This window comes from Nyctereutes procyonoides, unplaced genomic scaffold (assembly GCF_905146905.1).
Source record: "Nyctereutes procyonoides isolate TBG_1078 unplaced genomic scaffold, NYPRO_anot_genome, whole genome shotgun sequence".
NCBI classification, from domain to species: domain Eukaryota; kingdom Metazoa; phylum Chordata; class Mammalia; order Carnivora; family Canidae; genus Nyctereutes; species Nyctereutes procyonoides.
Window position 1 is genome coordinate 52,012,120 of NW_026575133.1, and position 17,487 is coordinate 52,029,606.

The window sequence follows — 17,487 nt, forward strand, 5'->3', positions numbered from 1 at the left end:
CCTTGGTAAATTTTATTGACCCTAAATCAGTAGGTTCTAGATAAATGATGGCCACCCTGATAATAATTAAGATAATAATAACAATACTATTTATTTTACATAAATGATAGGTATTATAATATTGCAGATGATATGATAGTAACATATTTTCCATAATATTTTTGTTTGGAATGGGTGTCCTGTATCATGTCCAATGTTTAGCTCAGCAATACAGTAGCAGTCTCAGGAGTGGACTAAAGAGGTGGATTAAGGGACCCATGAGAGATAAATGAAGTAAGGAAGTGTTCTTTAGAGGACTAACCAAAATTTTTTATAAAAATTATCTAGATTCATCTTTTTACTTTCAAAATAATGCTCTGATTTCCATAATAAAAAGCTAAGTCTGATAACAATAGTCATGGGTAAAAATAGAAGACTAAATTCCACAGAGTCAGCAGTTTACAGAGCTGAAGTCATTGAGTATTGATGTCAAGTTGGTGTTTTTCACATCACTTTCAGGTTTGCATTAATGCCGAATGTGTGGATATCGAAAGAGCATACAAATCAACCAATTGCTCCTCCAAGTGCAAAGGACATGCTGTAAGTTTTGGAAATGTAATTTTAGGTCAATCTTGATGATGCTAAAGTAATGTTCCAGCATTAAATGATTAAAATTATTAAGTTTGCCTTAACAGCTCCGTAGTTTGGTTCAATGAAAAAAAAATTTCTTTGAAGAACTTGGTATTGAAATTCCTGTGATAAATTCATATTTTATATAGATAGCTATAGATAGATAGATATAGACAGAGCAAGGGTTAGTCCTTTTTCTGAATGGATGGATAGGGCCTTTGAATTGGTGTCAGATTAATGTGGAAACTAACAGGATTACTGCTTCCCTAGGTGTGTGACCACGAGCTCCAGTGTCAGTGTAAAGAAGGATGGGCCCCTCCTGATTGCGATGACTCCTCAGTGGTCTTCCGTAGGTAACATTACATGCTTATCCTGAAAAAAAAATTGCTCTTCTAAGCTTTAATTTCATATTACATAAGATTTCATTGACTTTTTTTTTCTCCTCTTAGAATTCTTGTTAATTCCATATATACTAAATCTATAATATTAATCTTTAAGGTCTCTAACAACTTTTTAATCATATTTTCCACATCCTTATGCTTTTACTATACATACAAAAATATTTCCTCAAGTTTTACATTTGTAATCTTAATTTGAATTTCCCAAATTTTCTTGCCTTAAGATTGTTCTATTTTCACATCAACTTTAATTGATATGTTGATATAATATCTTCATAGAGCTCTCTAAGAATATGGCTTAGATTATTTTTGTTCATTCAGTTTTGTTCTTTGAGTCATCTTTTTTTGAGTTTGATTGATTCATTTTTCATCCCATATCTTATTGTGTTATTTTTCTTCAGGATATGAGACCTTCAGTTGAAGGTGGGATTAAGTTGACTTGAATTCGTTTTCATGGGTTTTCTTTGCATGTTTCTGTGCTTGTACCTACTTATACTTCTTCAGCTGGAAGATCTGCCTGTGAGTTCTATCAGTAGATAGAGAGACCTCCCTCCAGGCCATTAGGGTGGAAAGCAGCCAGGGTGGGGATTTTCACCTCCAGTCACCATGGTGGAGTACTTTGCACAGGGGAGAGCTTCTCATTGCATTTACCTCCTGAGAGAATTGCTTTCTCTCAGCACTCTTTCCTTGCTCCTCCCTTCTCTGTCTCATCGACTGTGGATATCTACCATTTGTCTCTGTTCTACTCCTCTGGCTCTTACATCCTCCATTGCTTCTAGAGAGCAGTTCTTGGGTCTCTGTTCTCACTATTGTACTGTATACACAAGGGATAGGGATGCAGATGGGGATGAAGATGGAGCTGAACAAACTATCTGTCTCAAGTTCACATTCTCTGTTGGCTTCCCAAGAAAGAAGAGCATCTACTTCAGATGTTTGGGCTATTTAAGATTTATTTTTATTTATTATTTTTTAGAGGAGAGGAAGGACAGAGGGAGAGAGAGAGAATTTCAAGCAGACTCCATGCTGAAAATGGAGCCTGAGATGGGGCTCAATTGTGCAACCCAGAAATCATGACCTGAGCCAAAATCAAGAGTCTAATGCTTAACCATCTTGTCACACAGGCACCTCTGGGCTATTTTTTAAAAATGTGTTGGTTCTTTGCTAGACTTCCCAAGAAAGAATAGCATTTACTTCTGATGCTTGGACTATGCTCTGTTTCTGTCTGCCTAAATCCCTTTACTTTTCTTTCTGAAATTTCTAAAAATTCTTTACTATTTTTCTAGTGCTCTGTGATTTTATTACATATATATTTAAATGCTAAATATATTATTGCATGTATATATATATATATATTATTGCATGTGTGTATATATATATATACACATACACATATCACACATACACATATGCTCTTTAGGGTGTGTCATCTGGTATTTGGATATGGTAGGGGAATAGATGCATAAACATCCATCAACTAAAAAAAATCAATCAACTACATTAATTAGAAAATTCATTAATGGTTTCAACACTCACTAAAAATCCTTTTGAACTATGACTTCCCTCTTCTTGAATTCTATTTTATTTCATCTCTTGATTTGCTAAATCACTTCCATTAGTCATTTCTTTTCTTTCTGCATTTATAAGAATTCTGCACTGCATTTATAAGGATTTATTTCCATTGCTAAACAGAAAACATGAATAGTAGGTTGGATTGGATTACATTTTTTGACTTAAAGTTTTAATTTAATGACTCTTTCAAGAAGTAGATACTGATACTTAATGTTCAAAAACTGAGGCTAGGGCAGACTGGGTGGCTCAGCGGTTTAGTGCCACCTTCAGCCCAGGGCGTGATCCTGGACACCGGGGATCGAGTCCCACGTCGGGCTCCCTGCATGGAGCCTGCTTCTCCCTCTCTCTCTCTCTCGTTCCCTCTCTCTCTCATAAATAAATAAAATCTTTAAAAAAATTAAGGCTACCCTGATTTTGCTTGTTATTGTGAAATAACCCTTTAAAAATCATTAGTTTATTTTCCCTTAAATGTTTTCAGAATTGCTCCTTAATGAAAACTAATCACATCATGCCATGCCTGGGTGTTGTTTTCTTTTTATTATTTTGATTGTTGGCCAGTGAGGTCTTTCAAATTGAGAATTTGGTAATTTCCTTAGTACAAGGAATGTTTCCATTATTACAGATTTTTAAATTGATTGTGTTCCACTTCCTTGGTTTCGAATTCAGGAATATAAATTATTTATATCAAATATCTTGACTGTGTAGCCTTCTTGTTATCTTTTTTGGTCATTGTCTATCTCTTATTATTTTGGGGAAAGTCTTTCAAAACTGTTTTCTATATCATAGAGTGAATTTTTGGCAATGTTAACACTTCTATTTGTTAGTTATAATGACAGTCTAAAATGGTCAGTGGTATTTTTGTGTTTCTTTAAACCTTTTTCATGCCACTCTATTGTCTTCTCTTATTTCGTATCTTCTTGAACAATCTGTTTTCATTTTACTGAGAGTACCAAACAGATGCCACCCTAAATTTACTTTGATTCTTTATATTTTTTCTGAAAGCATATATTTTATTTCTGCATATTGTTTTAAACCCAATCTTTTTATATTTTTATGCTGTCCTTTAACTTTGTTCTTCTTTAAGAACAAATTGATTATTAGCTTTTTGTACTTTCACATATATTTTATAATCAGATTCTCAATTTACACACAATTCCTGTTGGGATTTTCATTTAACATAAACCACACTTATGATTTACTTGAGGAGAATAAGCATATATTAAAAATATTGAATTCCTGGGGCACCTGAGTGGCTTAGTCAGTTAAGTGTCTGACTATTTCTGCTCAGATCATGATCTCAGGGTCGTGAGATTGAGTCCTGTGATGGGCTCTGCACTCAGCAGAGAGTCTGAGATTCCCTCTTTCTCTCTCTCCCTGTCCTTCCCTCTGCTCTCTTTCTCTCTCTCAAATAAATACATCTTTAAAAATATTGATTTCCTAATCTATTGATATGAAATATCTGGCCATATATTTAGTCTTTCTTAATTCTGGCAAATAACATTTAATGGTTTTTACCATAGAAATTTTTCATGTATTTTGTTAGATTTACTTACAGGAATTTAGCTTTCATTGTATATTTTAAATGGTATCTTCTGAAAAAATATTTTTTCAACTATTACTAGAATATAGAAATTCAACTCATTTTTCTATATTTATTCTTATATCAAATACTTATGCTAACCTCTCAATAATTCTGATAGCTTATAAATCCTTTAAATTTCCTACATATTCAGTCATATTGCTTCAGAAAATGGTAGTTTTATTTCTTTCTCTCTAATTTTTACAATTTTAATTTCTTGTACTTGTTTTTCTTCACTGAGTACTACCCCCCTGTACAATGCAGAATAGAAATAGTGATAGTAAGCTTCTTTGTTTCTTTCTCAGTCTCAAAGTAAAGACTCTGTGTTTTGCCCTGTTATCTGAAGGTATTCTGTACATATTTATGTCTCCTTTATCAGGTTAAGGAAGTTCATGTCTAATCCTAGGAATTAAATCAAATACATTTCTTTATTTATTAGTTAAGATTTTTTACCCCTTTATTAGTGTTGCAAAATAAATTGGTTGATATCTGAACATTTACTTAACTTTGCAATCTTTGGATAAACCCAATGTAGATGCAGTATCTCTTACATATATTGATGGATGATGTTTGCTATTATTTTATGTCCTGAGTAATATTGGCCTGCAATTTCTTGCTCAATTTGAATATTAGGGTTTCGTCAATCATAGAAAATGAATTGGAAAGTGTTTATTTATATTTTCTGGAAGAGTTTGTATAAAAACGGAAGATTCAATATCTTCAGTAATTATAAGACCCTTCAGATTTTTTATTTCTTCTTATATGTTTTAGTATGTTACGGTTTCCTAGAAATTTTTCTGCTTCATCTAAATTTATTTATTTATTTATGTATTTTGGTTTAAAGTAGTTAATATTTTCTTATGTTTTTATCAATGGGATCTGTGGAATTGGTTTTTTATTTTATTTTATCATCCAAATGGAATTTTTAAATTGGCATTTTTTAATAATTTGCTTGTTTTTCTTTTTTTTACACTTGTTTGCTATCTTAATTTATAATTTATACTGTTCCATTTCCTTTCCTTACATTTATTTTATCTTAAAAAATTCTTGAAATGGTAATTCGACTCACTAATTTTCAGCTCTCTTTTAAAACACATTTTTTAAAGATAAATCTATACATTTTCCTCTAAGAACTCTCAGTTGTAGCCCATTTGGTAAAAGATATCTTCATTATCATTTGATTTAAATTATATTCTATTTTCCACTTGCTTCCTTCTTTGGCCCTGAAATGTTTAGTTTTATATTTCTTAACATATAAGCATATGTGAGTTTCCAGTTATTATTATTATTATTTTTTAAATTTTTATTTATTATTTATGATAGTCACACAGAGTGAGAGAGAGAGAGAGAGGCAGAGACATAGGCAGAGGGAGAAGCAGGCTCCATGCACCGGGAGCCCGACGTGGGATTCGATCTTGGGTCTCCAGGATCGCGCCCTGGGCCAAAAGCAGGTGCTAAGCCGCTGCGCCACCCAGGGATCCCTTTCAGTTATTATTAAATTAATACTTAACATAATTACATAAGGGTCAGAAAAACTGTGTTAAGAATATATTGAAATGTATTGCAACTTGCTTTATGGCTCAGAATATTCCCATATTTGTAAATATTCTCTTTGTGCATGCAAAAATATGTATTCTATGTTGTTGTAAGCAGTATTTTCTGTTTTTTATACCAAGATTATTCACTGTGTGTACATCTATTAATCCCTACTGATATCTTGTTTATCTGTGCTGTCAACTACTGAGCCAGGAATATTAAAAATCTTTCACTACAATTGTGAATTTGACTGTTACTTCTGGCTCTACCAGTGCTTTATATATCTTATGAGCATGCTATTATTACATAAAAGTTTAGAATTGTTACGTCTTCATCGTGACTTCACACTTTAATCATTAAGCAATGCTTGTATGTAGCTCTAGTCTTCTTGCTTTTATAAGGTCTGTAGTTCCTGGAGATGAATATAGCTATGCTGAATTTCTTTTGGTCTCCTTTGCATTGGTATAACACTTTCCCATACTTTTACTTTTATTCTTTATAAAAAAAGACTCATGTTTCATTTTATTTTTTTAAGCCTCATGTTTTATATATGTTACTTATTTTTAAAAAGCATGGAAACATATATTCTTTTTTTCTGATATATATATATATATATATATATATATATATATATATATATTCTTAAATGTGTGGTCTTACAATCTTTTTTAAAGCCAGGGTATTTAGTCTATTTAAATTAAAGGCAACTACAGATATACTTGGGTATAGTCTACAATCATATTATATGATTTTTATTTATTTTGCCTATTCTGTGTTCCATTTTCTCTACTACCTTGCTTTTGTATGGACTTACTGAGGATTTTAATCTTTCCATTTTTCTTTTTATTAATTTGGAAATTGCACATTTATTTTATATTATTTTAGTGGTCATCGTAAAAATGTTTATTTTATTTGTTTTCTTTTTTTGTTGTTTCATTTTGTTTTATAGTAGACTTTGCTTTTTAGAGCAGTTTTCTGTTCACAGCAAAATCGAGCAAAGTACAGAGAATCCACATATGCCTCTGCCCCTCCCCGCCTCAACAGTGCTCCTTCACTATCAGCATCTCCCACCAGAGTGGTCCATTGTCACAAATGATAAAGCTACACTAACACATGATAATTAAAGACCATAGTTCACAATAGGGTTCATACTTGGTGTATTTATTTTTCATTACTGCATTTCTGAACTTCCATCCAAGATCATTCTCCTTTCTGTCTTTCTGGGTTCCTGCCCTCTCACTCATCTTTTCAAATTAATTTTCCCCTATTTTGTTTTTAGTACTACCATGTCTTTGATGAAGTGTTGTTTTGCTTTGTTTGTTTTTGTTTTTTTTTTTTGAGGGGGGGGCGCAAAAATGCCTTAGTTGTTTTAGTGAAGGAGTTGGTCTGAATTTCTTAGACCACCATTACCAGAAACAGAAGAGCATACTTTATCTTCAATTATTTCCATGTTCAACAGCATACCTCCTTCCTATCATAATACTCCCCATTTGTCTTATACTCCATCTTTCTCTGTAGACTTTGTCCTTTCAAAGTAGGGGTATTTGTCTCCCTCTGCCTATGTCTCTGCCTCTCTCTGTGTGTGTTTCTCATGAAGTTAAAAAAAATGCATTAAAAAAAATTGCAAAAAAAGGGCAGCCCGGGTGGCTCAGCGGTTTAGCACTGCCTTCAGCCCAGGGCATGATCCTGGAAACCTGGGATCAAGTTCCACGTCGGGCTCCCTGCATGGAACCTGCTTCTCCCTCTGCCTATCTCTCTGCCTCTCTCTCTCTCTGTGTGTCTCTCATGAATTAGAAAAAAAAATGCATTAAAAAAATTGCAAAGTAGGGGTTTTTGTAAAGTCTGGTCAATTTCCTCTTTATTTCCTCTGATACCATGTCAGTTTCTGAAAATAGTTAGAAATCCAACGTTAGTGCCAGTACTGTTTTTTTCATTCTGAGTCTGTCCATGCTATATTCAATTGAAATACTTCAGAATTTTATTTCCTTTGGCTTTTTGGATAGGAATTGTTATGGAGGGTGGAAAGTTTAGATATTTGTTATTATCTTAGAATTATACTTCTGACATATCTGTCTCCATGTGCATGTATATGTGTTCACACTTAGGAACTTTTCTTGCATTTATACCAAAATTAATCTTCTTATTGTCTTGCTGATGTCTCATAAGAAAGCAATAGTTGTTCTCATTCCTCTTCAAACATGTACCTCTTGGTTTCTGAAGTTTCAGATTATTAGAAGAGAAATTAATATTGGAGATAGCAAAAAATTAAAGTTACAGTCATTACTTAGATTAGCAGTTAAAAGAGAAAACACCATTACACTCAGGAAATTTGTTCAAAGTGGTGCTCAATTCACAGGGTCACATAATTTCTTCTCTGCCCATAATAATTCCAAGATGGAGCAAACATCAGGAAACAGTCCCCAGTGCCTCTATCAAGTCTCTTCTTTATGTCTCCACTCTTCATTTGCTACTGACAGGAATATGATCTCAAGGCTTTAGTTTCTTTTTCTTTGTTTGATTCCAATGCCAAATCCTAAAAATGTTTCACTTCTTTTCTTCCATCCTCCTTACTTCCTGTTCTCTCTAATCTCTGAACTCAACAGTTTCTAGTTGTTATACTCATCATCCCTTGTAAGTATTCTCAGTAGCATGATGCTTTACCTACTTCATATACAATGTTTTATATGCATTTCCCCTTTACTTCCTCTATCTACATAGTATTTCTCATGATCAAAATGCATTTTCAGGGCCCTTGGGTGGCTCAGTGGTTGAACATCTATCTTCGGCTCAGGTCATGATCCCAGGGTTCTGGGATCAAGTCCCACATCAGGCTCCCCACAGGGGCCCTGCTTCTCCCTCTGCCAATGTTTCTGCCTCTCTCTCATGTCTTTCATGAATATATAAATAAAACATCTTTAAAAAAAATTTAAACAAAATGCATTTTCATTTTACTGACCATGAGAGATTTTCCAGGGAGTGTGTGTTCTCTGGAGGAAAGCATAAATGCAATTTGTGATAGATACAGAAATAAAGACCAGAGTGGTGGATATTTATGAATTTCTCATAGCCTCATCTTGTTTGGGTTCTCTTTGTTGCAGACTTCTCCATTGTGGTTGGGGTGCTGTTCCCTGTGGCTGTCATATCTGTGGTGGTTGCTGTAGTAATCTGGCACCAAAGTACCAGAGGAAAGCAGAAGGAAGTCCAGAGGTAGGCTTCAATCTTGCTTTGGGGACTTTTTGGCCTCTAATTTATTTTTCAATTCAAGGATATGACCCAAATTCTCAAATTTAATTGTGGTACCTCAAATAGTCAGAAATAAGTACAGATATATTTTTCTTGGACCAGAAGCCAGGTATCGATTTTACTGGGAAATCCTTCATGACAGTATGTGTATTTTTTTATGTTGATCACTGTACTTATAATTAATAACAAGTTATAGTAACTCTCATTATTAAAGGTTTTACACCCATTATAAGAATACCATATGTCACATTAATTGGTCACTATCTTTGTGACAATTGCTTTGCTTTACATTCACTATCTCTAATCTTCACAAGAATGTTGTGAGGTAGTAACTATTATTTCCATTTTATAGATGAAAAGGTATTATATATTAATCCTACAACAGTCTTGCAAAACAAGGCACTTCATACTTTTTCTAAGGAAACAAAGGCTCAGAGAGGTTAACAAATATGTACAAAGTCTTACAACAGAAGTTGATGGAATCTTGATTTCCACCTACATTGGTTAGTCTTTCAAACATGATCTTGACACTACAACATCTTTCTAGCCTTTTTTTAAAAGACTGACTTATTCACAATAAAGGGTTTCCTAATTATAGAATAAATAAAATAAATAATTAATTAAATGACACAATAATTTAGGTAAACGCTGATTCAAATCATTATTATTTGAAATCAGGGCTCTGTAGAGAATCTGGTCGAAAATTACTGGTGGTGATTATGAATTTCAGACGAGACCTTACGAATGTCCTAGAGAGCAGAAGAAAGCCCAGCCAATGACCAAAGATGACACAATGGGAAAAGGAAATTGGCAGACTTCTCTAGAGTGTCCTCATCATGGTGAAGGAACTACTAAATCTATTTATATGATATGCTTTCACGTTCAGGCCACTGTCTACTACTGGCACCAGGCCTCGCAGACAGAAGAGGAACCCACAGACAGGGAAGGCTGTTCAACCCCAAGAGGTGAACCGTAGTTTGTAGTGTGCTTGCCTTAGGTCCCAGTTTGTGATTCTCTCATTGTCTTGTCCTGACCACCTGTCTTTCCTACTCAGTCATGTTTTACAAATCCAGTCCACTAGTTAGTATTTAGCAAGAATTTGGGGCTCTGTAGCTATGCATTCAGAAAATTTCTTCTTTGCCTTTTATTAAAGTGCAAAAGAATCTTTCTAAAATGCTGAGGCTGCTTTGTTGAGGTTCACAAATGCTAAGAAAATAAAGAGAACAAGGAGAGCTGACTCCAGATTCTCTGTCTCTGTCTTTCCCTCCCCTGCTCCTTCCCCTTCTCTCTATTCCTGTCTTCTGTCCCCTCCCTCCCTCTTTCTCTCTTCTTATCTCTCTTTCCTCTTCCTTCTCTCTCTTTTTCTTTTTTTCTGACTAGAAGCGGATTCCTTTTTCCTTTTACAAATGTCCCAATAAAGAAAATAATATGTATATTTGCATAACAATACATATAATATGTATAACCCTTAAAGCCATTGCCTTGTTTTGCAAGTTTAGAAATTTAAGAGGTTGTTTAATGGTAGTGTCATTGGCAAAATGTTTTTAATGGAAATGTACCTGTCTCTGGCAGCTCTGGATACAGCAGAATGCAGCAGCTGGACCGCTGTGATTTCCCTTCCAGTCACTTGGTGTCATCTTAGTTCTGATCTCCTAGGTCTTGAAAGGACTGCTTATTTGAAAATTGAACTTAGAAAACTGATCATTTCATTAAAAAATATATCATTATTATTTTTAGATGAGTCAGATGAAGCTCCATTCACCTGATCTGCCAGTAGAGGGCAATGAGCCTCCAGCTTCTTTTGTGAGTTGAAAACTAAAGATCACTTCCAATCTAATCCCAAGGAACTACTAGTAAAAGACATAACCCACAATACCCAATTATTTCCTCAGAAGAATGTTAAAATCTTTGTGAATATTAATATAAAACATAGATTTTCCGCCAAAACTTTTTGAAAATGCAAAATGTGAGAAGGTTATATTCGTACATTTAACCCCTAAATCTGAATTACTGGGTATGAAAAGCTGGTGACTTATTACAAGAAAAGTATCTATCAGCTTCATAAAATGGCGTCTTCACCATCTGTCTATTGTCATTGGCCTTATTTCTGAATTATATATGTATGCCTAAATGAAAGCACTTGAACTTACAGATTTAGACTATTTTCATGGGTAAGATCATGAGTTCTCCTTTTCTGAAAATGATTTAAGCCTTTCCGTTAAGCACATGTTTTCAAGGCCCCACCTTAGAATTAATTTTTTTATCTTTTCACTAGCTAATTACAAAGCCAGATTTTCCACCACCACCGATTCCTACATCTGCGTCATCTTCTTTCCTTGTAAGTATCTGGTAGTCACTAATGATTTTTTAAATGTCCTTTGGGCCCCATGTGAATAATGTCTCTATAGATTCTTTCTCAGGATACATGCTCCTTAGAGTAACCTGAGATATTTTAGCACATAGGTATATCTAAGAAAGCAAGGCCTCCTACACTGGGCATGTGTCTGGCTCAGTTGGAAGAGCATGTGACTCTTGATCTCAGGGTTGAGAGTTCAAGTTCCATGTTGGGTATAGAGATTACTCAAATAAATAAAAAAACTTTAAAAAAAAGAAAGTAAGTCCTACTTACTATCTAAAATTAGTATGGGTATTAATTTTTATTGTTAAAAATAGTTCTACTGTTACATAATCATCATGAATTGATAAATAGTTTTGCTGTAGGAGGTAAACAGTTTCCTTCAAAGGTTAGTTTCTATATGCTTATTCTGGAGAATATAAAATTTTGTTATATATTTTACTTTTTAATTTAATGTAGATAGAATAAGGTCTATATATTAGCTACAGTTTTCAAGGTATGAAAAATAGACCATATGTAGGCAAATCTGTAATAAAAGTTAGGCACTTAAGAAGTAAAAGTAGAATTCATTCACTCAAGTAATTACTGAGCATATTTCTTCATACTTGATACTCTGTTGTGGGTAAATGAGAAAGAACTAAAACTTAAGATCATTTTTTCAAGAATGTTTACATTTTTAGTGTGAAAACTAGTCATATATGTATAGAGCGCTTAGTTCCTCACATATTTTTCCTGACAAAGCAAATGGTACTAACTGAGAAGAATATGGTAAGGGGGAAAATGAATGAACTCAGAGTAAAGTAGGAGAAAGATTCATTGACTAAGTGGTTGGAACTTGAACTAGAGTGATGGAAAGATAAAGGATGATTTAAATAAGGAAATAAATATGCTTAAGATTGGAAAAACATAGCGTTTCTAATGACTTACTATTATTTTTGTCTTTAATATATCATAATACCACAAAAATACTTCCATCTGTTTTTAAGGATAAAATAAAGTGAGAGATCCATAGCCAAACTACTGTAATCTTGCCACACTCCTACTATCAAGGAGAGAAGTTCTAACCCTATCTTCCTAGAAGATATTCATGAAGAACAGTATGTGTATGATTATAGGATCTAAGATATGTCTCCCTTCTTTGTGTGGTCAAAACCAAGTGGAAGAAGATGGGAGAGTTTTAGCTAGGAAGTGTTGATGATCCCAATATTCTTTATTTTCTCAGAAATATTCCTCAGGAATTGAGATAGAGGACATCTCCCATAGGTTAATTACCCAGTGTCTCATAGCTCTTCTCTTGATCCTTCATCTTTTCCATTTTACACCAATTAATCAGATGTATATTTGGATTCCAGTGTGGTGTTTTTCTCACATTCTTTCCCTGTCTTCACATGTTTCCACTGCTTCACTGTGAAATATCAAATGATCTATAAAATAGAAAGTGTGACTACACAGAATTGATTTTAATTTCTCAATAGTTCAAAGTTAGAGAATATCTAAGTTTTTAGAATTAAGTTGATAATTTAAGAACTTTGTCTTTTTCAGGGGTCCAATCCAAAAGTCTAAAGCAGCAACAAAGCAAGGATGGATGGGGTAATGATCAATTTGGAAAACTGGATAATCTGGATGGAAGAGAAATATACTTACTTTCTCATTATTTGCTCTTGATACTTAAGGATGTTAACATTTCTTGATTCATCTTATACTTTGAGGAGATTAAACAGAAATTTTCAAGAGAGATATACTCTTGAGAATCTTTGTATGAATTTGCAATCTCTATCCTCCATACTCTTGAGAAAGAAGAGGATTCTAAACCAGCAGCTATGAATCTGAAATCTCTAATTAGGTGACATTTCTAGACATCCTCCCTTTTCTTATTGTAATGTTGGCTAATATTTCCTCAAATATTTTGAACATCTTGATTTTCTAATTTAGTAAGAAATAATTTACCCTCTAATTAAAACAACCAAAAATCCCCCAAGAAATCACAGGAAACTGGGGGCAATGGAAGAAAATTGTATATTTATCATTAGATGACTAGCAACATCTTGATGTTTTAACCATTAACCTGTCAAATTAGAGCCCTAGGAACAAAAGTATATAAACATTCTCTCTGATTGATAAAACATCTTATTCCTACATTATCTTTTGCAATCCTTATTAGCTGTGCCATTTGAAGTTTGCTACAAATTAATAAAAACTTTATTAATCAAAAAAAATTTTCCCCAGGAATTTGTATAATTCAGTGACTGGCAAGCTTAATATGAACTTCACTTTCTAAGTAGAGAAAGTTTTAGTTACATAAGTTAATAGCATAAACCAGAGGTTGTCAACAGGTAGCTTGCAGGACATATCTGGACTACAGAATTCTTTCATTTGGCTGGAGTAATTTTGGTCATAAAGTATTTTTAAATGTTTTGAATTTATTGCCAATATTTAAAAATTGGGAGATCTTGCATAAACATCCAGATTTCCAGCTTCATAAAAGTAATCAAATGATTTGGCAGCATTGGAATAAGAACGCCCATAGCAATCATTAGCTTAGCTGACTGATGTTGGAATAAACATTGTTGTTTGCTTTCCAAATAACCTTATTCTTCCTTGTTTTTTAGAACAACAGTTTTATTCAGTTGTTCATATTTTAGAAAAGGCAATCCTTATTCCATCTCCAGGATAAATCTCTATCATTCTAAATTAATTATAATAATCTTATTTCCCTTACTAGTGCTTGATTTGGTAAGTGTATGGCTCCCCCAGCCACCTTTTTTTTTTTTTTTTTTTTTGCCAGTGAGATAAGAGAAAAGATAAGTTGGGAAATTTTTCAAAAGATAGCTTTGTCCCTTCCTCTGGATGTTGGCATCTGGATAGCCTATCTGGCAGTTTTGCAATCGTGTTGTGATTATGAGGGCAGGGCTGATATACTGAATAAAATAGAGCAGGAAGGTAAAAAGAATAAAACACGATCTATTAATGATGTCATTGAAATGGTAGGCTAATAACTGCTGGAGTTACCCTAAACTTTGCTGGGATGTCCTATAATGTGATCAATAAAATTTCTATATTGTTTAAGCCATTTGAAGTTGTTTCTTTTTTTGCTACAGAAATTATCCTAACTAATAAAGTTGCTGCTTCCATTATTAGGGCACATGCTTTCCACATGTGCAATTAGGGCCACTTCATCATCACCACAATTTTGTGTTTGTTTGTTTGTTTGTTTTTTTATCTTGGCCTGCTTTATCAGTTTCCACCACGGACTTGGTCCCATACTCCTTCTTTTCCAAGGGTGGGAGCGACTTCTTTTTCCACAAGAAGTTCATTTCTCTCTGCAGTATGAGGTTCTATATAAACTCAATCCCCAACAAACCCAGAGTCCATCTGTCAAATGTCTCCTATTATAGCAGGCTTTCTTTACATGTGGGAGTTTACTTGAGAACACATTAAAAACTATGGCTTTATCTGTGGGGTGATGTTTTGGAAAACCTTGTCCTAACCCAGAAATAAATCCCTATTTCCCATGAGGCCACAATCTTACTTAAGACAAACCTATGGATCTTTGCTGTATTGTTTGATTTATTTCTTTGTTTTTTTTTTAATTTTTATTTTAATTCTTGTCCTTGTCTCATTCCTCTTAATATTAATAAAATGGAAATCTTTAATGTATGAATCTTCAGTTAGCCACCACACGAACTGAGCTAGAAATAAAACATATGCTCTCAAGTAGAACTTTCTTGTAAATACGGAAATGATGACACTAAGTCTATGATGTGGAGATCTCATAGCTCCTTATGAAGACATGTGACTGGAGGACACTGATGGGGAAATGATTCTCTTATCCTAAGACTTTGAACCCAAGCCCTACAGAGTTTCCTACTGAGTAGAACTGTAGAACAATTTAGACAATTTAAAGCAAAGACTTTGATTTTACAGTCCTATTTCCAGATGAGATATGCCACTTACCAACCTTTTTTTTTTAGAATTTTATTTATTCATGAGAGACATAGAGAGAGGCAGAGACACAGACAGAGGGAAAAGCAGACTCACCATGGCTTGCCCTGTGCAGGACTCAATCCCAGAACCCCGGGATCACAACCTGAACCAAAGGCAGATACTCAACCACTGACTGAGGCACCAGGTGCCCCTGCACTTACCGAGTTTAAAAGAATTCCACAGCATGACATTTAACCACCTCAGATATGCCACCAAACTTACTATTATAATTAGTTATTTTCACTTTCTCTTCTTTAGAAAAATAGATTAAATTATGGTCTTTTTCAAGTACTCTATGACTGATAGACCATATGGTTCCTCTAAATACTCCTTAGTACTTCAACAAGTTATTGCTTTTATGATTTTTGAAAATGCTTTTAACTTTGATGAAATGACAAACTTGTGTGAAGTATGAATGAAAAAGAACAACTTTTAGCTGTAATCAGAAATTATGGAAAGGGTGGGGCTATCTTATGTAAGTGAGTAATAATGACACCTATATGGTAAGGGATTGAGGGTGGCCCCTGAGTGACAGTCAACAGGGAACTGAGCCAGGCAGTCTGACAACACTCAAGGAACTAATTCTGTCAATAACCACTGAATGATCTTGGGAGCAGTTCCCAGCCCAGTTGGGCCTCATCGCTACCTCATGAGAGAGACTGAAGCAGGAGACTCAGGTAATATTTGCCCAGATTTTATAAAAAACAGAAACTGAGAAAATAAATGTGTTCTTTAAAGTTGCCATGGTTTGCGGAAATTTGTTACGCAGCAATAGATAACTACTACAAAGGAGTAGAGATCAAATGTTTCAAATACTCCGGACAGGTTTAGACATAATTAACCACTATCAGGAATTCCGTCATCTCAAAAATTTTTCCTCTCTCTCTATTCTCTTTCATTTATTCTCTCTTTTTCAAGTGTATCAGTTATCCATACGAGATTTCTGATATCCAATTTTCTCATATATCATGTTCTTTCTCACATCTGTTTGCCTGCTTCCCTTGGTCTCTTTGAAGAATTCCTTAAGTTTACCTTTTAAATTTCTAATTTTCCCTTTTATACTATAAATGTCCCTTTTTACTAATTCTGAGGCATTTTATAATAGATTCTCACATTTCCTTAATAACATCATCTTCTCTTATCTTACTTCAGTTTTATAAAAGCCTGCTAATAAACTATTTTTGCCTTTTGTTTCCAGAATTTTACTTTTAAAATTCAATTAGAAAAGCAACTTCTGGGGGACATTGGGCCGCGTTCACGCTGACAGGAGCCCCGGTCTCCTCAGGACCCACGGGGAGGCTTCAGGAAGACGTGGCGCGGCGTCCAGTCCGGCAGGAGCTCCCGGCCCCTCAGGACGTAAGTTGACGCTTCTGGCCGCTGGGGGCCGCATCGACGGTGACAGGAGCCCCGGCCTCCTCAGAACCCGCGGTAACGCTTCGGGAGGACGTGGGGCCACGTCCACACAACAGGACGCTGTCTTCCTCAGGACCCCCGGGGTAGACTTCGGGAGATATGGGGATGCGTCCATGCGGACAGAAGACCGCAGCCTTGTCAGGGCTGTGGTGAGGCCTAAGAAAGATGTGGGTGCCGCATCCACACTGACAGGAGCCCCGGCCTCCTCAGGTCTTATGGTGAGGCTTGAGGAAAATGTGGGGCCACGTCAACACTGACAGGACCCCCGCCCTCCTCAGGACCTGCACTTTGGCCTCGGGACAGATGGGGCTGCGTCTATGCTGACAGGAGCCCCGGCCTCCTCAGGACCCGCGGTGAGTTTTCGGGGGGAGGTGGGGCCACGTCCAGCCTGACAGGAGCCCCCGGCCTCCTGAGGACCTGCTGTGAGGCTTCCAGAGGATGGGAGGCATAGTCCACGGTGACAGGAGACCCGCGTCCTCAGGACCCGCTGACCATGACTCAGGAACACGTGGGGCCGCGTCCGCACTCACAGGAGCCCGGCTGCCTCAGGACCGCCTGGAGGACTCTGGAGGCGCCGTTGGGGGCCACGTCCACATCAGAAGGGGCTCCTAGAACCACAGGGTAAGTGAATGGGTAGAATGAATGGTAGGGTCAGGGGAGGGGAGGCAGTTGGTGGTTAGGGTTAGGTGAGATGTTAGGGGTTCGTGATTATGCTTATGGGTACGGATTAGAGGTTAGGGTGAGGGATTAGGGTAAGGGTCAGCGGTTAGGAGTTAGGATGGGGGTTAGCGATTAGGGAA

General features: G+C 35.6%; 1 protein-coding gene across 1 annotated transcript in view; it reads left to right on the forward strand.

The window, feature by feature from the left end:
- The window catches only part of ADAM28 (ADAM metallopeptidase domain 28), a 56,973-nt gene extending 42,940 nt beyond the window's left edge, over positions 1–14,033 (forward strand). Inside the window, exons 17-23 of the mRNA XM_055300054.1 lie at positions 499–579; positions 880–958; positions 8,790–8,898; positions 9,821–9,899; positions 10,672–10,737; positions 11,210–11,272; positions 12,833–14,033. Coding sequence (XP_055156029.1) covers positions 499–579; positions 880–958; positions 8,790–8,898; positions 9,821–9,899; positions 10,672–10,737; positions 11,210–11,272; positions 12,833–12,853 — 498 coding nt within the window. The 3' untranslated portion in view covers positions 12,854–14,033. The remainder of the gene's footprint in view (positions 1–498; positions 580–879; positions 959–8,789; positions 8,899–9,820; positions 9,900–10,671; positions 10,738–11,209; positions 11,273–12,832) is intronic.
- Positions 14,034–17,487: the final 3,454 nt, after the last annotated feature.